The 21,130-nt window shown below is 55.6% G+C and overlaps 4 protein-coding genes across 4 annotated transcripts in view; 3 read left to right on the top strand and 1 right to left on the bottom strand.

The window, feature by feature from the left end:
• Positions 1-21,130, bottom strand: part of LOC145517098 (uncharacterized) — a 437,457-nt gene that overhangs the window by 96,053 nt on the left and 320,274 nt on the right. The window contains exons 91-96 of the mRNA XM_081519356.1: positions 20,629-20,740; positions 13,718-13,975; positions 12,990-13,101; positions 8,575-8,800; positions 6,079-6,336; positions 5,353-5,464 (exon numbers count right to left, since the gene is read on the bottom strand). The gene's annotated coding sequence lies outside the window, so the exon portion shown is untranslated. The remainder of the gene's footprint in view (positions 1-5,352; positions 5,465-6,078; positions 6,337-8,574; positions 8,801-12,989; positions 13,102-13,717; positions 13,976-20,628; positions 20,741-21,130) is intronic.
• LOC145517284 (uncharacterized) lies at positions 1,506-3,638 on the top strand. Its single transcript, XM_081519560.1, has 3 exons — positions 1,506-1,698; positions 2,098-2,410; positions 2,663-3,638. Exons 1-3 carry the CDS (start codon positions 1,564-1,566, stop codon positions 3,289-3,291), a joined length of 1,077 nt encoding a protein of 358 aa, XP_081375686.1. The 5' UTR covers positions 1,506-1,563; the 3' UTR covers positions 3,292-3,638.
• Positions 9,143-11,868, top strand: LOC145517255 (uncharacterized). The gene is made up of 3 exons (XM_081519528.1): positions 9,143-9,335; positions 9,735-10,047; positions 10,300-11,868. The coding sequence occupies exons 1-3, from the start codon at positions 9,201-9,203 to the stop codon at positions 10,926-10,928; spliced, it is 1,077 nt and encodes a 358-aa protein (XP_081375654.1). The 5' UTR covers positions 9,143-9,200; the 3' UTR covers positions 10,929-11,868.
• LOC145517173 (uncharacterized) lies at positions 14,614-19,507 on the top strand. Its single transcript, XM_081519438.1, has 3 exons — positions 14,614-16,974; positions 17,374-17,686; positions 17,939-19,507. Exons 1-3 carry the CDS (start codon positions 16,738-16,740, stop codon positions 18,565-18,567), a joined length of 1,179 nt encoding a protein of 392 aa, XP_081375564.1. The 5' UTR covers positions 14,614-16,737; the 3' UTR covers positions 18,568-19,507.

Genomic DNA, 21,130 nt, shown 5'->3' with positions numbered 1-21,130 from the left:
CCAGACACAGACCCCAGCATCCATGCTCAACTCATCTCTGACACAGAAGGGGAGAATATCCAAATGGGAACAAGAAAGCCTCTTCAATACATGTCCATGGGAAAACCAGACAGCTACATCTGAAGAACGCTATTGGTTTTGATCTCAGACCACCTCAATATCGGGGAAAACCTCACCCTAAAGGCTGATGTCATGAGATAGCTAGAAAGAAGCGTAGGTCAAAGGCTCCTTAACATCAGAGTCTCCTTGCCATTTGCTGGGCGGAGGTAGAAATGGGTCTCTTCAAGTAAGGGAAAGAGGTACACGAAGTACACCAATGGGTTTCCATCCAATGGAACCTCTTCACAACAGAGAAGCTAAGCATTCACAAATGCAAAAGAGAGGAAACGGAACACGAGAGACTCCTTGCAAGTGGTGTATCTGAGAAGGGGTTCATATGGAAAGAGACGAAGAATGCACAGCACTCAGAGTCCAAGAAACACCACCACCACCCTTGACCCTTCCCCCATGACCAACTCCGACCTAAAGCCTTTCTCTCCCTCTAACCTATCCCTAAAACATAACCCTCATCTAATCATATACATGTGCATTCCTAGCATCCATCCGTCCACACACGAGAGAGAAAGAGGAAGACACAGACTGAATTGAGAAAGGAAAAGAGAGGGACACAGCCAGAGAGAGACACGGAACCAAAGAGAGGAAAGGAGTCGATGGTCCAGACTTTTCATCAATCTGTCTCGAAGGTAGAAGCAATGACAGCGCCCATCCACCCCAGAAGGGGGAAAAGGACGGAAGGTTTGGAGAGGAAAAGACAAGAACGCAGGGAGCCATTAGAAGCTCAGCCACCCGCAGAAGCCGAGCTGGGACACTTGAACAGAATCTCAATGGAAACAGAGGACCAGAAAGTTGGCCACTCTTTTCTATAAGAGAGGGAGACCTTCGAGTCTTCCTTTCGGTCCTCCAACTTGGATGCGGGGTCTCAAAACAGTCAGGAGGGGGAGTGCCTTTTCCTGGGTACCACGGCACATCCAGGCCTCGTTCTGCCCCATTCTGTGCTGTGTCAGCCCAGGAAGGAATCTTTCTTTCTGAAGTCTCAGCGCACACGCTCCACGTGATATCGGCCCCAGGTGGAAAGGCATGGAGCTGCTCGTAGGCCGACAGACCTAGGAAGCAGATGGGAGAATGACCGCCACTCTGCAGATGGAGAGACTGGGGAAACCCTGAGGGGCATATGCTTGTCCAGGGCCACACCACTTATGAGAAGAAGGAGCCTGGTCTGAGAGCAGCGGGGCCCTCGGAGCTCAGGCCCTGGCTGCACCCAGGCCTCCCCAGGGCTGTCGGCTGGGCTGGGTGGGTGTCACTGTGCCTGCACATGGCTTAAGGGTGGTGGTCGAGCAGTCAGAAACCCAGAGATTCCCTTGGGAAGTTTTGGGGAAGGGACCTCAGCACGAACCCCAGGAAATGTTGTCACCTGCCGGCAACAGAACCCAACAGAACCCGCAACCCGGGTATCCAGGCCTCGAGAGCGGAGAGGAGCCCCCAGCCAGATCACTTGCTGCCGAGATGTTCTGCTGTTTGCCCCTGCCCAGAGGCCGGGGCCTCAGGAGAGCTCACAGGCAGTGTGCGTGGGCACCCTGTCGACGTTGGCTCAGGGCACCCCCGAGACGCCTCTGGCCCTTTGCCCGGAGAAACAGAAAGGTAACACGGGGAGCCCCAGGCCGGGCCAGGCCACCTCTCCCATGCCACCCGGAAACACCGGGTCCTTTGCCTGTGTGTGTGGATGCGGGTTTCTCGGGGTGTGTCTCCCTCAAGGAAGCCCAGGTGGATGTGGGGTCAGAAGCCTGCGGACAAGTTGTGTCCACACCCCAGGGGAGAGCATGCTGGGCGGGATGGGGAGAGTGCGGGCAGGGCCGGCCGCCCAGGCTGACCTCACACCCTCAGGTGGGTCTCTTTCCTCCCGGGTGGGGATCTGAGCAGACACACGTCTCTGACCCTTCTGGGCAGAGAAGTTCGAGCAGGCCGAAGCAGCGGCTCCACTGGCCAGGCCCAGCTCGGAAAACTCCCAGCATGGCTGGCTGACGGTCACTGTCGTTGCAGAGCTTCCCACGTGATGAGGCCGAGGACGGGGACACCCCATCCAGCTCCCGGAGGGAGGGGTCGGAGCACCACCCCCCCGCCCGTGAGGCCCAGTGCAGGCTCCAGGTGAGCGTGCCCACGGAGGCATCAGCCCCACCGGGGGCGAAGCGGAGGCGGGGAAGGCCTGCTGCCGAGACACCGCCCAGGATACACCCGGCGGCCCAGTCTGAGGCTGCCACGGAGCTCAGCACACCCGGCTCCGACCCAGAGTCCCGAGAACCCCGGCCTCTGAGGCAGCAGGAGGACCTGGAGCCCAGCACGCCAGAGCACAGAGGTGAGGACGCTGGGGCTGGTGTACGGGAGTGTGTGCGGAGGGGGTGCTGAGCTACACAGGGACGAGTCCCCGAAAGCTGCTGCTGGGCCTGCAGCAAGCGCTGGCCTCACACCCCCCGCCCCCCATCTTGCACACTTCAGTCCCAAAAGACATCCGACCCTGGGTATTCTTTGGGAATCTCTTGGAAGCTTTCTGTCCCGGGATACGCACATGCCAAGGCTGGCCTGCGGGCAAACGATGCTTCTCCCACAGCTCTAGCACTGGCCTCCAACTGGAACCAGGCTCCACTTCCCAGACCTGTCCCTACAGAGGTGGTGGCTCCAGGTGCAGGACCCAGGGATCCACCGAGGGCAGATGGAGAACCGAGACTTGCCCTCGCAGAGACACCAGGCCAGCTGGGTACTGGCCAGCACACCGGGCAGATCGGATCTCCGTGCCTGCAGGACCCCCAGCCCCAGGCACTGATGTCCCACCCCCTCAGCCAGAACCTCCACCTCCACGTGCACCTCTACCTGCTCGGCCTTTGGCAGGAGAACCCGAGGCAGAGGAGGAGTCACCGCCTCGGCAGGGAGAGCCTGCCCTGGCTCCCGCGCAACACCCAGACGCCCACGATGACTCACCCACCCCTGCAGGGAGAACGAGCCCCCGCTCTGGACAGAGACCCAGAGCCCTTGCCGGAAACACCACGTCCAGGGGAGCGGTCGGCTCTGCAGCCTCCATCCCTGTCTGCTCACCGTGGACGCCGTCAACTCGGTCTGCCCCCAGGGGACATGGAGTTCCTTTCCCCCGAACTGCTTTGCGTTTGGTTTGTTTCCACCTTTCTGGTGATGTTTTCTTTTTTGCATGGTTTCCTGTATTTTTGTTGGTTAAGTTGGGATTAGTAAACTTTTTCATCATTGTTGCAATTTGGGAACACTGTTGTGTAACTCTGGTGATACTGTGTTACCATCACCACTTTGTAGTTTCAGACCCGTTCCATCTTTATGCCCCACCCCCCAACAAAGCCTGGATTCAAGGCAAGCACGCCCTGTTCATCCCTCCGCCCGATCCTGAACACAATTTCATCTTTTCTTTCTGCATTCCTTCCTATATTCTTGGTGTCCCCAATCAATGACTCTCAGTGAAATGACTGAAGCAGTTTTTTTCGGACGCTCCACCTACTGTAAGACTCCACTGGAGAGTTCTCATGTTTATGTCCTTTGAACTAGCCTTTGATATCTGAAAGGACGTTGTACGTCCTTTCAAGATACCACGTGCCAAACGAAGCCCTTTTGGCAAATGCCATCATTATCTCCAGGCAGGCATTGCTGTTTGAAGGGTGCCATCTCAGCCAGAAGGCAGAGGCTGAGCTCCTCTTGTTGCACCAGCTCCCAAAAGAAGCCAAGAAAGGGAGCTGGAACAACAAACCACCCCAACGCCCAGGAAAGCGTTCTTCATGACAGAAGGCTAGAAAATGACCCAACATCCTTGTGGCCCAGAACCCCTCTAGAAATTCACTGTTCCATAAAAAAGAGAAACAGATGGGAAGTTCCAAGGAGAGGCAATGCCCATGGCCAGTGTATTTTAGAGACGGCCTGACCGCTCCGGGGAAGACACGCACTGACAGAACCCCTTGGGAAACAGCCGTGATAGTCCTCACTGTCGTAAGGGATTCCTCTGGGGACAACCTGCCCTGGGCACCACACGAGGGAGCAGACCGGCTTCTCTTCCTCTGCCCCCACACCATTGACTCATCAAGGCAGCTCAGGTGTTCTCATGCCCTGCCTGCCTGCCTGCCTGGCTCATCCGTGAGCTGTGACCACCTCCAGGACAGGACTCCACCTTCTGCTCTCTGTGTACCGTGAAACTGCACACAGTGGGCTTTCAGAACCTTAGGAGACTTGAGCCATTCCCACTCGAGCCGGAACCCTCCCCAGGAAGGAAAACAGCTGTGGAGTCCTTTTGGCCCCAGCACTGGTTCCGAAACCCTGGCGGCTCCTAGAGCCTCTACGGTGTGAAGAGGGAGGTCCCTTTTGACAGAGCTTTCCGGCCGTCAGATCTAAGCTGCTGTTTCACTGTCAGCTGTGTCTCTTCCGTTGCAGCGTTGCAGGTGGGCCACGCTGCTCCAAAGGAGCTCACAAGCTGAGTTTCAAGGGAGGTATTGAGAGGACAGGGATGGCTACAACGTGCTGCAAACTGAGTGAGGGTCCCCACAATCCTCAGCAAAGGTCTGTGGTGTGCAAGTGGGGAGCAGAGGGCCCCCAAGTTCCAAAGGAAGGGAGGTACTCGGGAGCTAAAGCCCTTGGCTTCTGTGGTAGCAGCTGCAGATGGCAGCTCGTCCACAGTGCACTTCGAATGAGGTCATATGAGCGGGACTCTGGAAATGGCTCCGAAATCCAGAGAAAGGGGTCAGGGTATGTGGGAATCCGGCGGGGGTGGGGGGTGGATGAAGGAAGGTGTCCTTCCTCTCTCCAGTGCAATTTGGTTTGGTGAGTCTCAAAGCTACCAGATGGCACTTCCCAAGTCAGGCCCCCGCAGGAATCAGGGTGGGCTGCATGCCTCGTCCCCTGCCACAGGGACAAGCCACACCAGTGGCCTCCCTGAGCTCCAATGGCCGGATCTGGGGGTTCTGTCTGGGTGCACACCTCCTTGCTCTGGCCAAGTTCCCCCCTTCTCTGAGCACCAGCTTCATCCTCTCGAATGAGGACATCGATTGCTACCTTGGCACGTTACTCTCTTCATCCTGTGAAGACTCATTAGGCTTATCCTACAATTACTAGCTGGCCCGAAGAGATATCTCCTGAATCCAGATTAAGCTGGAGTCTCCCAGGCTCATCTGGCATGTCTTCCCTGAAGTCTGCCAAAACCCACACCCTTGCATTTCCAGGGACTCCCCTTAGCCAGCTGGGCAGAAAACCCAGCATGTTTCAAACAAGCTGACAGACAAGCGGGAGAGGACTCACGGGCAGACGGCTTCCCTCAGGTCTCGGGTGGAGCTCTGGGACCACAGCAGCAACAGGCCATCCCAGCCCCTGGGCTCAGCAGCGCCCTCATTCTCACGCCGGCGGCTCTGCCCTGAGGGGAGCAGGAAGGTCACCAACTGCCGCAGGCGGACCTCACGCCCCTCCCACTGCTGGAGCCTGACCTCCCCCGGCCCCACCCCTTCCCCTACCCGAGCAGGACGAGAGCTCCTCTTCCCCTGGCTTCTAACGTGAGGCCCGGCCCTCAGCCCCGATTGGGCACTGCCCCAGTCCGGAGCCAATCACAGTGGCCAAGGAGGTGGAAGGCACCGATTGGCCAGGGCCAGGTCATGTGACCATACTCCCCAGGAAACTCAAATATTACCAAGATTCCCTAAGAAACCAATGAACAAAATTATCCAGTAAAGGCAAACCGTACTTTTTAATGAGGCCAAAGTCTCAGAAAAAAAAAAAAAATGCTTCACAATGAAGTGCTCAAGGAAGCTACAAAATAAACTTTCAGAAAAGTTTAGTAGTTTTTTTAATAGGGTGACGGAGAGCTATACCTATCCCATATATGTGAATTTAGGTTTAAACTAGATTCCCCTTGGCTATTTTATAAGACAAAAAAACCCACATCACCCCCTTTCACTCCCCCCCGCCCCCAAAAAGTGTTTTAATCTATTGAATTTTTGTGTCCTCAGTTGTGTCTGATTCACGGCAACTCACGATCTCTACACAGCCAGGCTCTTCCGTCCATGGAATTCAGGGCAATTTGTTCTGTCACAGTAAATGCCCACCCTGGGTGATCCAAACGGAAGGGCTCAGAGGCTCCTGAGAGACTAACTCCTTTCAGCTGAGCACAGAGCTGGCTCCTCACTGGGATGCCTGTGGCCTGGGGCTCCCAGAGGGGAGAGCACCACTCGCCCCACCGTGTGTTCACAGCTGGAAGTGCAGGCTGCTCCTCACTCCCCCTTGACAGTGTCCCTGAGGGCAGAACAGTGTGAAGTTAATCAAGGTGGAAACGCAAACTCCAATGCAAGCAAACTTCCCACAAGGTCTCCAAAACCACTCAGGAACAGGGTATTGGAAACTGCAGGGGATGACATGAATGGAGATGGAGACTTGACACCTTACACCGAGTTCACTTCCAGTTATCCCTAGACAAACATTCCATGAATACTTGTCACAAATCTAGAGGAACAATGAGCAGAAACCGGACACGTGCTTTGAGTCTTCACACACAAAACTAAAAGGCAGTCCACAAAAAAAACCAGGAGAATACAGTGGACTTTGCAAAATCAAAGATATCTACTGTGGGAAAGACCTCAGTACAAAAGCAAAAGACAGGTCATACATCGCGAGACGAATGAGTGGAAACACAAAGCTTATCAAGGATGTGTCTCCAAACAGACAAAGAACACCAACACAACAAGCCTGTGAAAACTAGGGAAAGGTCTGAAGGGACACCAGACTGAGGAAGACACACACAGAGTATCCCGGATGATGTCCAGCACTGAGGGCCTGAAGAATCAACAGTCTAGTTGTACCTCCTCAGGCCTGTGTGACCCTGGGTGAGGCCTCTGTTTCCCGGTGGCTCTGAGAGATGGACAGGGAGGAAGGGGAAGAGAAATCACTTGCATTTCTAATACTCACAGCAAAGTCTTCCAATGAGAAGGGAATTATCACCCCCACTGACAATGCCATTCACTGAAGTGATCCCCACGGGTCCATCTAACCCAGAAGGGAAGGAAGGACCTGTTCTCACAAAACGGCGAGACATGGAAGAAGGAAGATCAAGCCCACACCAATCCCTGGAAAGAGAAGCTGTGCTCAGGGCTTGAAAGAATTCCTATTTGGAAAATGATATCCCAGCCCCACAAGGCAATCCACAGCTTCGATGCTATTCCTCCCAAAATGCCAATGCATTTTCGCACCCAACCAAGAATTGCAAAAGGGGTACGGAAACAGAAAAGAGCCTAAATTGTCAATACAATCCGACGAAAAAGCCCCGATACGGACATCCAAGGTTGTGTGAAAGGAAATTAGACGACCAAACTAGGATCCTCAGGAGAGTATCGGAGAAGGCAATGGCGACCCACTCCAGTACTCTTGCCTGGAAAATGCCCTGGACGGAGGAGCCTGGTAGGCTGCAGGCCATGGGGTCGCGCAGAGTCAGACACGACTGAAGTGACTTAGCCGCAGCAGCAGCAGCAGGAGCCGGACAGTATGCTATTGGGAATACAACAACACACACAGATCCAGATCGATGGAATAAAGTTGAGGGTCCAGACACAGACCCCAGCATCCATGCTCAACTCATCTCTGACACAGAAGGGGAGAATATCCAAATGGGAACAAGAAAGCCTCTTCAATACATGTCCATGGGAAAACCAGACAGCTACATCTGAAGAACGCTATTGGTTTTGATCTCAGACCACCTCAATATCGGGGAAAACCTCACCCTAAAGGCTGATGTCATGAGATAGCTAGAAAGAAGCGTAGGTCAAAGGCTCCTTAACATCAGAGTCTCCTTGCCATTTGCTGGGCGGAGGTAGAAATGGGTCTCTTCAAGTAAGGGAAAGAGGTACACGAAGTACACCAATGGGTTTCCATCCAATGGAACCTCTTCACAACAGAGAAGCTAAGCATTCACAAATGCAAAAGAGAGGAAACGGAACACGAGAGACTCCTTGCAAGTGGTGTATCTGAGAAGGGGTTCATATGGAAAGAGACGAAGAATGCACAGCACTCAGAGTCCAAGAAACACCACCACCACCCTTGACCCTTCCCCCATGACCAACTCCGACCTAAAGCCTTTCTCTCCCTCTAACCTATCCCTAAAACATAACCCTCATCTAATCATATACATGTGCATTCCTAGCATCCATCCGTCCACACACGAGAGAGAAAGAGGAAGACACAGACTGAATTGAGAAAGGAAAAGAGAGGGACACAGCCAGAGAGAGACACGGAACCAAAGAGAGGAAAGGAGTCGATGGTCCAGACTTTTCATCAATCTGTCTCGAAGGTAGAAGCAATGACAGCGCCCATCCACCCCAGAAGGGGGAAAAGGACGGAAGGTTTGGAGAGGAAAAGACAAGAACGCAGGGAGCCATTAGAAGCTCAGCCACCCGCAGAAGCCGAGCTGGGACACTTGAACAGAATCTCAATGGAAACAGAGGACCAGAAAGTTGGCCACTCTTTTCTATAAGAGAGGGAGACCTTCGAGTCTTCCTTTCGGTCCTCCAACTTGGATGCGGGGTCTCAAAACAGTCAGGAGGGGGAGTGCCTTTTCCTGGGTACCACGGCACATCCAGGCCTCGTTCTGCCCCATTCTGTGCTGTGTCAGCCCAGGAAGGAATCTTTCTTTCTGAAGTCTCAGCGCACACGCTCCACGTGATATCGGCCCCAGGTGGAAAGGCATGGAGCTGCTCGTAGGCCGACAGACCTAGGAAGCAGATGGGAGAATGACCGCCACTCTGCAGATGGAGAGACTGGGGAAACCCTGAGGGGCATATGCTTGTCCAGGGCCACACCACTTATGAGAAGAAGGAGCCTGGTCTGAGAGCAGCGGGGCCCTCGGAGCTCAGGCCCTGGCTGCACCCAGGCCTCCCCAGGGCTGTCGGCTGGGCTGGGTGGGTGTCACTGTGCCTGCACATGGCTTAAGGGTGGTGGTCGAGCAGTCAGAAACCCAGAGATTCCCTTGGGAAGTTTTGGGGAAGGGACCTCAGCACGAACCCCAGGAAATGTTGTCACCTGCCGGCAACAGAACCCAACAGAACCCGCAACCCGGGTATCCAGGCCTCGAGAGCGGAGAGGAGCCCCCAGCCAGATCACTTGCTGCCGAGATGTTCTGCTGTTTGCCCCTGCCCAGAGGCCGGGGCCTCAGGAGAGCTCACAGGCAGTGTGCGTGGGCACCCTGTCGACGTTGGCTCAGGGCACCCCCGAGACGCCTCTGGCCCTTTGCCCGGAGAAACAGAAAGGTAACACGGGGAGCCCCAGGCCGGGCCAGGCCACCTCTCCCATGCCACCCGGAAACACCGGGTCCTTTGCCTGTGTGTGTGGATGCGGGTTTCTCGGGGTGTGTCTCCCTCAAGGAAGCCCAGGTGGATGTGGGGTCAGAAGCCTGCGGACAAGTTGTGTCCACACCCCAGGGGAGAGCATGCTGGGCGGGATGGGGAGAGTGCGGGCAGGGCCGGCCGCCCAGGCTGACCTCACACCCTCAGGTGGGTCTCTTTCCTCCCGGGTGGGGATCTGAGCAGACACACGTCTCTGACCCTTCTGGGCAGAGAAGTTCGAGCAGGCCGAAGCAGCGGCTCCACTGGCCAGGCCCAGCTCGGAAAACTCCCAGCATGGCTGGCTGACGGTCACTGTCGTTGCAGAGCTTCCCACGTGATGAGGCCGAGGACGGGGACACCCCATCCAGCTCCCGGAGGGAGGGGTCGGAGCACCACCCCCCCGCCCGTGAGGCCCAGTGCAGGCTCCAGGTGAGCGTGCCCACGGAGGCATCAGCCCCACCGGGGGCGAAGCGGAGGCGGGGAAGGCCTGCTGCCGAGACACCGCCCAGGATACACCCGGCGGCCCAGTCTGAGGCTGCCACGGAGCTCAGCACACCCGGCTCCGACCCAGAGTCCCGAGAACCCCGGCCTCTGAGGCAGCAGGAGGACCTGGAGCCCAGCACGCCAGAGCACAGAGGTGAGGACGCTGGGGCTGGTGTACGGGAGTGTGTGCGGAGGGGGTGCTGAGCTACACAGGGACGAGTCCCCGAAAGCTGCTGCTGGGCCTGCAGCAAGCGCTGGCCTCACACCCCCCGCCCCCCATCTTGCACACTTCAGTCCCAAAAGACATCCGACCCTGGGTATTCTTTGGGAATCTCTTGGAAGCTTTCTGTCCCGGGATACGCACATGCCAAGGCTGGCCTGCGGGCAAACGATGCTTCTCCCACAGCTCTAGCACTGGCCTCCAACTGGAACCAGGCTCCACTTCCCAGACCTGTCCCTACAGAGGTGGTGGCTCCAGGTGCAGGACCCAGGGATCCACCGAGGGCAGATGGAGAACCGAGACTTGCCCTCGCAGAGACACCAGGCCAGCTGGGTACTGGCCAGCACACCGGGCAGATCGGATCTCCGTGCCTGCAGGACCCCCAGCCCCAGGCACTGATGTCCCACCCCCTCAGCCAGAACCTCCACCTCCACGTGCACCTCTACCTGCTCGGCCTTTGGCAGGAGAACCCGAGGCAGAGGAGGAGTCACCGCCTCGGCAGGGAGAGCCTGCCCTGGCTCCCGCGCAACACCCAGACGCCCACGATGACTCACCCACCCCTGCAGGGAGAACGAGCCCCCGCTCTGGACAGAGACCCAGAGCCCTTGCCGGAAACACCACGTCCAGGGGAGCGGTCGGCTCTGCAGCCTCCATCCCTGTCTGCTCACCGTGGACGCCGTCAACTCGGTCTGCCCCCAGGGGACATGGAGTTCCTTTCCCCCGAACTGCTTTGCGTTTGGTTTGTTTCCACCTTTCTGGTGATGTTTTCTTTTTTGCATGGTTTCCTGTATTTTTGTTGGTTAAGTTGGGATTAGTAAACTTTTTCATCATTGTTGCAATTTGGGAACACTGTTGTGTAACTCTGGTGATACTGTGTTACCATCACCACTTTGTAGTTTCAGACCCGTTCCATCTTTATGCCCCACCCCCCAACAAAGCCTGGATTCAAGGCAAGCACGCCCTGTTCATCCCTCCGCCCGATCCTGAACACAATTTCATCTTTTCTTTCTGCATTCCTTCCTATATTCTTGGTGTCCCCAATCAATGACTCTCAGTGAAATGACTGAAGCAGTTTTTTTCGGACGCTCCACCTACTGTAAGACTCCACTGGAGAGTTCTCATGTTTATGTCCTTTGAACTAGCCTTTGATATCTGAAAGGACGTTGTACGTCCTTTCAAGATACCACGTGCCAAACGAAGCCCTTTTGGCAAATGCCATCATTATCTCCAGGCAGGCATTGCTGTTTGAAGGGTGCCATCTCAGCCAGAAGGCAGAGGCTGAGCTCCTCTTGTTGCACCAGCTCCCAAAAGAAGCCAAGAAAGGGAGCTGTTACAACAAACCACCCCAACGCCCAGGAAAGCGTTCTTCATGACAGAAGGCTAGAAAATGACCCAACATCCTTGTGGCCCAGAACCCCTCTAGAAATTCACTGTTCCATAAAAAAGAGAAACAGATGGGAAGTTCCAAGGAGAGGCAATGCCCATGGCCAGTGTATTTTAGAGACGGCCTGACCGCTCCGGGGAAGACACGCACTGACAGAACCCCTTGGGAAACAGCCGTGATAGTCCTCACTGTCGTAAGGGATTCCTCTGGGGACAACCTGCCCTGGGCACCACACGAGGGAGCAGACCGGCTTCTCTTCCTCTGCCCCCACACCATTGACTCATCAAGGCAGCTCAGGTGTTCTCATGCCCTGCCTGCCTGCCTGCCTGGCTCATCCGTGAGCTGTGACCACCTCCAGGACAGGACTCCACCTTCTGCTCTCTGTGTACCGTGAAACTGCACACAGTGGGCTTTCAGAACCTTAGGAGACTTGAGCCATTCCCACTCGAGCCGGAACCCTCCCCAGGAAGGAAAACAGCTGTGGAGTCCTTTTGGCCCCAGCACTGGTTCCGAAACCCTGGCGGCTCCTAGAGCCTCTACGGTGTGAAGAGGGAGGTCCCTTTTGACAGAGCTTTCCGGCCGTCAGATCTAAGCTGCTGTTTCACTGTCAGCTGTGTCTCTTCCGTTGCAGCGTTGCAGGTGGGCCACGCTGCTCCAAAGGAGCTCACAAGCTGAGTTTCAAGGGAGGTATTGAGAGGACAGGGATGGCTACAACGTGCTGCAAACTGAGTGAGGGTCCCCACAATCCTCAGCAAAGGTCTGTGGTGTGCAAGTGGGGAGCAGAGGGCCCCCAAGTTCCAAAGGAAGGGAGGTACTCGGGAGCTAAAGCCCTTGGCTTCTGTGGTAGCAGCTGCAGATGGCAGCTCGTCCACAGTGCACTTCGAATGAGGTCATATGAGCGGGACTCTGGAAATGGCTCCGAAATCCAGAGAAAGGGGTCAGGGTATGTGGGAATCCGGCGGGGGTGGGGGGTGGATGAAGGAAGGTGTCCTTCCTCTCTCCAGTGCAATTTGGTTTGGTGAGTCTCAAAGCTACCAGATGGCACTTCCCAAGTCAGGCCCCCGCAGGAATCAGGGTGGGCTGCATGCCTCGTCCCCTGCCACAGGGACAAGCCACACCAGTGGCCTCCCTGAGCTCCAATGGCCGGATCTGGGGGTTCTGTCTGGGTGCACACCTCCTTGCTCTGGCCAAGTTCCCCCCTTCTCTGAGCACCAGCTTCATCCTCTCGAATGAGGACATCGATTGCTACCTTGGCACGTTACTCTCTTCATCCTGTGAAGACTCATTAGGCTTATCCTACAATTACTAGCTGGCCCGAAGAGATATCTCCTGAATCCAGATTAAGCTGGAGTCTCCCAGGCTCATCTGGCATGTCTTCCCTGAAGTCTGCCAAAACCCACACCCTTGCATTTCCAGGGACTCCCCTTAGCCAGCTGGGCAGAAAACCCAGCATGTTTCAAACAAGCTGACAGACAAGCGGGAGAGGACTCACGGGCAGACGGCTTCCCTCAGGTCTCGGGTGGAGCTCTGGGACCACAGCAGCAACAGGCCATTCCAGCCCCTGGGCTCAGCAGCGCCCTCATTCTCACGCCGGCGGCTCTGCCCTGAGGGGAGCAGGAAGGTCACCAACTGCCGCAGGCGGACCTCACGCCCCTCCCACTGCTGGAGCCTGACCTCCCCCGGCCCCACCCCTTCCCCTACCCGAGCAGGACGAGAGCTCCTCTTCCCCTGGCTTCTAACGTGAGGCCCGGCCCTCAGCCCCGATTGGGCACTGCCCCAGTCTGGAGCCAATCACAGTGGCCAAGGAGGTGGAAGGCACCGATTGGCCAGGGCCAGGTCATGTGACCATACTCCCCAGGAAACTCAAATATTACCAAGATTCCCTAAGAAACCAATGAACAAAATTATCCAGTAAAGGCAAACCGTACTTTTTAATGAGGCCAAAGTCTCAGAAAAAAAAAAAAAAATGCTTCACAATGAAGTGCTCAAGGAAGCTACAAAATAAACTTTCAGAAAAGTTTAGTAGTTTTTTTAATAGGGTGACGGAGAGCTATACCTATCCCATATATGTGAATTTAGGTTTAAACTAGATTCCCCTTGGCTATTTTATAAGACAAAAAAACCCACATCACCCCCTTTCACTCCCCCCCCGCCCCCAAAAAGTGTTTTAATCTATTGAATTTTTGTGTCCTCAGTTGTGTCTGATTCACGGCAACTCACGATCTCTACACAGCCAGGCTCTTCCGTCCATGGAATTCAGGGCAATTTGTTCTGTCACAGTAAATGCCCACCCTGGGTGATCCAAACGGAAGGGCTCAGAGGCTCCTGAGAGACTAACTCCTTTCAGCTGAGCACAGAGCTGGCTCCTCACTGGGATGCCTGTGGCCTGGGGCTCCCAGAGGGGAGAGCACCACTCGCCCCACCGTGTGGTCACAGCTGGAAGTGCAGGCTGCTCCTCACTCCCCCTTGACAGTGTCCCTGAGGGCAGAACAGTGTGAAGTTAATCAAGGTGGAAACGCAAACTCCAATGCAAGCAAACTTCCCACAAGGTCTCCAAAACCACTCAGGAACAGGGTATTGGAAACTGCAGGGGATGACATGAATGGAGATGGAGACTTGACACCTTACACCGAGTTCACTTCCAGTTATCCCTAGACAAACATTCCATGAAAACTTGTCACAAATCTAGAGGAACAATGAGCAGAAACCGGACACGTGCTTTGAGTCTTCACACACAAAACTAAAAGGCAGTCCACAAAAAAAACCAGGAGAATACAGTGGACTTTGCAAAATCAAAGATATCTACTGTGGGAAAGACCTCAGTACAAAAGCAAAAGACAGGTCATACATCGCGAGACGAATGAGTGGAAACACAAAGCTTATCAAGGATGTGTCTCCAAACAGACAAAGAACACCAACACAACAAGCCTGTGAAAACTAGGGAAAGGTCTGAAGGGACACCAGACTGAGGAAGACACACACAGAGTATCCCGGATGATGTCCAGCACTGAGGGCCTGAAGAATCAACAGTCTAGTTGTACCTCCTCAGGCCTGTGTGACCCTGGGTGAGGCCTCTGTTTCCCGGTGGCTCTGAGAGATGGACAGGGAGGAAGGGGAAGAGAAATCACTTGCATTTCTAATACTCACAGCAAAGTCTTCCAATGAGAAGGGAATTATCACCCCCACTGACAATGCCATTCACTGAAGTGATCCCCACGGGTCCATCTAACCCAGAAGGGAAGGAAGGACCTGTTCTCACAAAACGGCGAGACATGGAAGAAGGAAGATCAAGCCCACACCAATCCCTGGAAAGAGAAGCTGTGCTCAGGGCTTGAAAGAATTCCTATTTGGAAAATGATATCCCAGCCCCACAAGGCAATCCACAGCTTCGATGCTATTCCTCCCAAAATGCCAATGCATTTTCGCACCCAACCAAGAATTGCAAAAGGGGTACGGAAACAGAAAAGAGCCTAAATTGTCAATACAATCCGACGAAAAAGCCCCGATACGGACATCCAAGGTTGTGTGAAAGGAAATTAGACGACCAAACTAGGATCCTCAGGAGAGTATCGGAGAAGGCAATGGCGACCCACTCCAGTACTCTTGCCTGGAAAATGCCCTGGACGGAGGAGCCTGGTAGGCTGCAGGCCATGGGGTCGCGCAGAGTCAGACACGACTGAAGTGACTTAGCCGCAGCAGCAGCAGCAGGAGCCGGACAGTATGCTATTGGGAATACAACAACACACACAGATCCAGATCGATGGAATAAAGTTGAGGGTCCAGACACAGACCCCAGCATCCATGCTCAACTCATCTCTGACACAGAAGGGGAGAATATCCAAATGGGAACAAGAAAGCCTCTTCAATACATGTCCATGGGAAAACCAGACAGCTACATCTGAAGAACGCTATTGGTTTTGATCTCAGACCACCTCAATATCGGGGAAAACCTCACCCTAAAGGCTGATGTCATGAGATAGCTAGAAAGAAGCGTAGGTCAAAGGCTCCTTAACATCAGAGTCTCCTTGCCATTTGCTGGGCGGAGGTAGAAATGGGTCTCTTCAAGTAAGGGAAAGAGGTACACGAAGTACACCAATGGGTTTCCATCCAATGGAACCTCTTCACAACAGAGAAGCTAAGCATTCACAAATGCAAAAGAGAGGAAACGGAACACGAGAGACTCCTTGCAAGTGGTGTATCTGAGAAGGGGTTCATATGGAAAGAGACGAAGAATGCACAGCACTCAGAGTCCAAGAAACACCACCACCACCCTTGACCCTTCCCCCATGACCAACTCCGACCTAAAGCCTTTCTCTCCCTCTAACCTATCCCTAAAACATAACCCTCATCTAATCATATACATGTGCATTCCTAGCATCCATCCGTCCACACACGAGAGAGAAAGAGGAAGACACAGACTGAATTGAGAAAGGAAAAGAGAGGGACACAGCCAGAGAGAGACACGGAACCAAAGAGAGGAAAGGAGTCGATGGTCCAGACTTTTCATCAATCTGTCTCGAAGGTAGAAGCAATGACAGCGCCCATCCACCCCAGAAGGGGGAAAAGGACGGAAGGTTTGGAGAGGAAAAGACAAGAACGCAGGGAGCCATTAGAAGCTCAGCCACCCGCAGAAGCCGAGCTGGGACACTTGAACAGAATCTCAATGGAAACAGAGGACCAGAAAGTTGGCCACTCTTTTCTATAAGAGAGGGAGACCTTCGAGTCTTCCTTTCGGTCCTCCAACTTGGATGCGGGGTCTCAAAACAGTCAGGAGGGGGAGTGCCTTTTCCTGGGTACCACGGCACATCCAGGCCTCGTTCTGCCCCATTCTGTGCTGTGTCAGCCCAGGAAGGAATCTTTCTTTCTGAAGTCTCAGCGCACACGCTCCACGTGATATCGGCCCCAGGTGGAAAGGCATGGAGCTGCTCGTAGGCCGACAGACCTAGGAAGCAGATGGGAGAATGACCGCCACTCTGCAGATGGAGAGACTGGGGAAACCCTGAGGGGCATATGCTTGTCCAGGGCCACACCACTTATGAGAAGAAGGAGCCTGGTCTGAGAGCAGCGGGGCCCTCGGAGCTCAGGCCCTGGCTGCACCCAGGCCTCCCCAGGGCTGTCGGCTGGGCTGGGTGGGTGTCACTGTGCCTGCACATGGCTTAAGGGTGGTGGTCGAGCAGTCAGAAACCCAGAGATTCCCTTGGGAAGTTTTGGGGAAGGGACCTCAGCACGAACCCCAGGAAATGATGTCACCTGCCGGCAACAGAACCCAACAGAACCCGCAACCCGGGTATCCAGGCCTCGAGAGCGGAGAGGAGCCCCCAGCCAGATCACTTGCTGCCGAGATGTTCTGCTGTTTGCCCCTGCCCAGAGGCCGGGGCCTCAGGAGAGCTCACAGGCAGTGTGCGTGGGCACCCTGTCGACGTTGGCTCAGGGCACCCCCGAGACGCCTCTGGCCCTTTGCCCGGAGAAACAGAAAGGTAACACGGGGAGCCCCAGGCCGGGCCAGGCCACCTCTCCCATGCCACCCGGAAACACCGGGTCCTTTGCCTGTGTGTGTGGATGCGGGTTTCTCGGGGTGTGTCTCCCTCAAGGAAGCCCAGGTGGATGTGGGGTCAGAAGCCTGCCGACAAGTTGTGTCCACACCCCAGGGGAGAGCATGCTGGGCGGGATGGGGAGAGTGCGGGCAGGGCCGGCCGCCCAGGCTGACCTCACACCCTCAGGTGGGTCTCTTTCCTCCCGGGTGGGGATCTGAGCAGACACACGTCTCTGACCCTTCTGGGCAGAGAAGTTCGAGCAGGCCGAAGCAGCGGCTCCACTGGCCAGGCCCAGCTCGGAAAACTCCCAGCATGGCTGGCTGACGGTCACTGTCGTTGCAGAGCTTCCCACGTGATGAGGCCGAGGACGGGGACACCCCATCCAGCTCCCGGAGGGAGGGGTCGGAGCACCACCCCCCCGCCCGTGAGGCCCAGTGCAGGCTCCAGGTGAGCGTGCCCACGGAGGCATCAGCCCCACCGGGGGCGAAGCGGAGGCGGGGAAGGCCTGCTGCCGAGACACCGCCCAGGATACACCCGGCGGCCCAGTCTGAGGCTGCCACGGAGCTCAGCACACCCGGCTCCGACCCAGAGTCCCGAGAACCCCGGCCTCTGAGGCAGCAGGAGGACCTGGAGCCCAGCACGCCAGAGCACAGAGGTGAGGACGCTGGGGCTGGTGTACGGGAGTGTGTGCGGAGGGGGTGCTGAGCTACACAGGGACGAGTCCCCGAAAGCTGCTGCTGGGCCTGCAGCAAGCGCTGGCCTCACACCCCCCGCCCCCCATCTTGCACACTTCAGTCCCAAAAGACATCCGACCCTGGGTATTCTTTGGGAATCTCTTGGAAGCTTTCTGTCCCGGGATACGCACATGCCAAGGCTGGCCTGCGGGCAAACGATGCTTCTCCCACAGCTCTAGCACTGGCCTCCAACTGGAACCAGGCTCCACTTCCCAGACCTGTCCCTACAGAGGTGGTGGCTCCAGGTGCAGGACCCAGGGATCCACCGAGGGCAGATGGAGAACCGAGACTTGCCCTCGCAGAGACACCAGGCCAGCTGGGTACTGGCCAGCACACCGGGCAGATCGGATCTCCGTGCCTGCAGGACCCCCAGCCCCAGGCACTGATGTCCCACCCCCTCAGCCAGAACCTCCACCTCCACGTGCACCTCTACCTGCTCGGCCTTTGGCAGGAGAACCCGAGGCAGAGGAGGAGTCACCGCCTCGGCAGGGAGAGCCTGCCCTGGCTCCCGCGCAACACCCAGACGCCCACGATGACTCACCCACCCCTGCAGGGAGAACGAGCCCCCGCTCTGGACAGAGACCCAGAGCCCTTGCCGGAAACACCACGTCCAGGGGAGCGGTCGGCTCTGCAGCCTCCATCCCTGTCTGCTCACCGTGGACGCCGTCAACTCGGTCTGCCCCCAGGGGACATGGAGTTCCTTTCCCCCGAACTGCTTTGCGTTTGGTTTGTTTCCACCTTTCTGGTGATGTTTTCTTTTTTGCATGGTTTCCTGTATTTTTGTTGGTTAAGTTGGGATTAGTAAACTTTTTCATCATTGTTGCAATTTGGGAACACTGTTGTGTAACTCTGGTGATACTGTGTTACCATCACCACTTTGTAGTTTCAGACCCGTTCCATCTTTATGCCCCACCCCCCAACAAAGCCTGGATTCAAGGCAAGCACGCCCTGTTCATCCCTCCGCCCGATCCTGAACACAATTTCATCTTTTCTTTCTGCATTCCTTCCTATATTCTTGGTGTCCCCAATCAATGACTCTCAGTGAAATGACTGAAGCAGTTTTTTTCGGACGCTCCACCTACTGTAAGACTCCACTGGAGAGTTCTCATGTTTATGTCCTTTGAACTAGCCTTTGATATCTGAAAGGACGTTGTACGTCCTTTCAAGATACCACGTGCCAAACGAAGCCCTTTTGGCAAATGCCATCATTATCTCCAGGCAGGCATTGCTGTTTGAAGGGTGCCATCTCAGCCAGAAGGCAGAGGCTGAGCTCCTCTTGTTGCACCAGCTCCCAAAAGAAGCCAAGAAAGGGAGCTGTTACAACAAACCACCCCAACGCCCAGGAAAGCGTTCTTCATGACAGAAGGCTAGAAAATGACCCAACATCCTTGTGGCCCAGAACCCCTCTAGAAATTCACTGTTCCATAAAAAAGAGAAACAGATGGGAAGTTCCAAGGAGAGGCAATGCCCATGGCCAGTGTATTTTAGAGACGGCCTGACCGCTCCGGGGAAGACACGCACTGACAGAACCCCTTGGGAAACAGCCGTGATAGTCCTCACTGTCGTAAGGGATTCCTCTGGGGACAACCTGCCCTGGGCACCACACGAGGGAGCAGACCGGCTTCTCTTCCTCTGCCCCCACACCATTGACTCATCAAGGCAGCTCAGGTGTTCTCATGCCCTGCCTGCCTGCCTGCCTGGCTCATCCGTGAGCTGTGACCACCTCCAGGACAGGACTCCACCTTCTGCTCTCTGTGTACCGTGAAACTGCACACAGTGGGCTTTCAGAACCTTAGGAGACTTGAGCCATTCCCACTCGAGCCGGAACCCTCCCCAGGAAGGAAAACAGCTGTGGAGTCCTTTTGGCCCCAGCACTGGTTCCGAAACCCTGGCGGCTCCTAGAGCCTCTACGGTGTGAAGAGGGAGGTCCCTTTTGACAGAGCTTTCCGGCCGTCAGATCTAAGCTGCTGTTTCACTGTCAGCTGTGTCTCTTCCGTTGCAGCGTTGCAGGTGGGCCACGCTGCTCCAAAGGAGCTCACAAGCTGAGTTTCAAGGGAGGTATTGAGAGGACAGGGATGGCTACAACGTGCTGCAAACTGAGTGAGGGTCCCCACAATCCTCAGCAAAGGTCTGTGGTGTGCAAGTGGGGAGCAGAGGGCCCCCAAGTTCCAAAGGAAGGGAGGTACTCGGGAGCTAAAGCCCTTGGCTTCTGTGGTAGCAGCTGCAGATGGCAGCTCGTCCACAGTGCACTTCGAATGAGGTCATATGAGCGGGACTCTGGAAATGGCTCCGAAATCCAGAGAAAGGGGTCAGGGTATGTGGGAATCCGGCGGGGGTGGGGGGTGGATGAAGGAAGGTGTCCTTCCTCTCTCCAGTGCAATTTGGTTTGGTGAGTCTCAAAGCTACCAGATGGCACTTCCCAAGTCAGGCCCCCGCAGGAATCAGGGTGGGCTGCATGCCTCGTCCCCTGCCACAGGGACAAGCCACACCAGTGGCCTCCCTGAGCTCCAATGGCCGGATCTGGGGGTTCTGTCTGGGTGCACACCTCCTTGCTCTGGCCAAGTTCCCCCCTTCTCTGAGCACCAGCTTCATCCTCTCGAATGAGGACATCGATTGCTACCTTGGCACGTTACTCTCTTCATCCTGTGAAGACTCATTAGGCTTATCCTACAATTACTAGCTGGCCCGAAGAGATATCTCCTGAATCCAGATTAAGCTGGAGTCTCCCAGGCTCATCTGGCATGTCTTCCCTGAAGTCTGCCAAAACCCACACCCTTGCATTTCCAGGGACTCCCCTTAGCCAGCTGGGCAGAAAACCCAGCATGTTTCAAACAAGCTGACAGACAAGCGGGAGAGGACTCACGGGCAGACGGCTTCCCTCAGGTCTCGGGTGGAGCTCTGGGACCACAGCAGCAACAGGCCATCCCAGCCCCTGGGCTCAGCAGCGCCCTCATTCTCACGCCGGCGGCTCTGCCCTGAGGGGAGCAGGAAGGTCACCAACTGCCGCAGGCGGACCTCACGCCCCTCCCACTGCTGGAGCCTGACCTCCCCCGGCCCCACCCCTTCCCCTACCCGAGCAGGACGAGAGCTCCTCTTCCCCTGGCTTCTAACGTGAGGCCCGGCCCTCAGCCCCGATTGGGCACTGCCCCAGTCCGGAGCCAATCACAGTGGCCAAGGAGGTGGAAGGCACCGATTGGCCAGGGCCAGGTCATGTGACCATACTCCCCAGGAAACTCAAATATTACCAAGATTCCCTAAGAAACCAATGAACAAAATTATCCAGTAAAGGCAAACCGTACTTTTTAATGAGGCCAAAGTCTCAGAAAAAAAAAAAAAATGCTTCACAATGAAGTGCTCAAGGAAGC

The sequence above is a fragment of the Giraffa tippelskirchi genome, chromosome 8, assembly GCF_054371585.1.
Source record: "Giraffa tippelskirchi isolate mGirTip1 chromosome 8, T2T-mGirTip1v1.2.pri, whole genome shotgun sequence".
Lineage (NCBI taxonomy): Eukaryota > Metazoa > Chordata > Mammalia > Artiodactyla > Giraffidae > Giraffa > Giraffa tippelskirchi.
The sequence above is the reverse complement of the archived record's forward strand: the minus strand, read 5'-3'. Positions and strand labels throughout refer to the sequence as shown.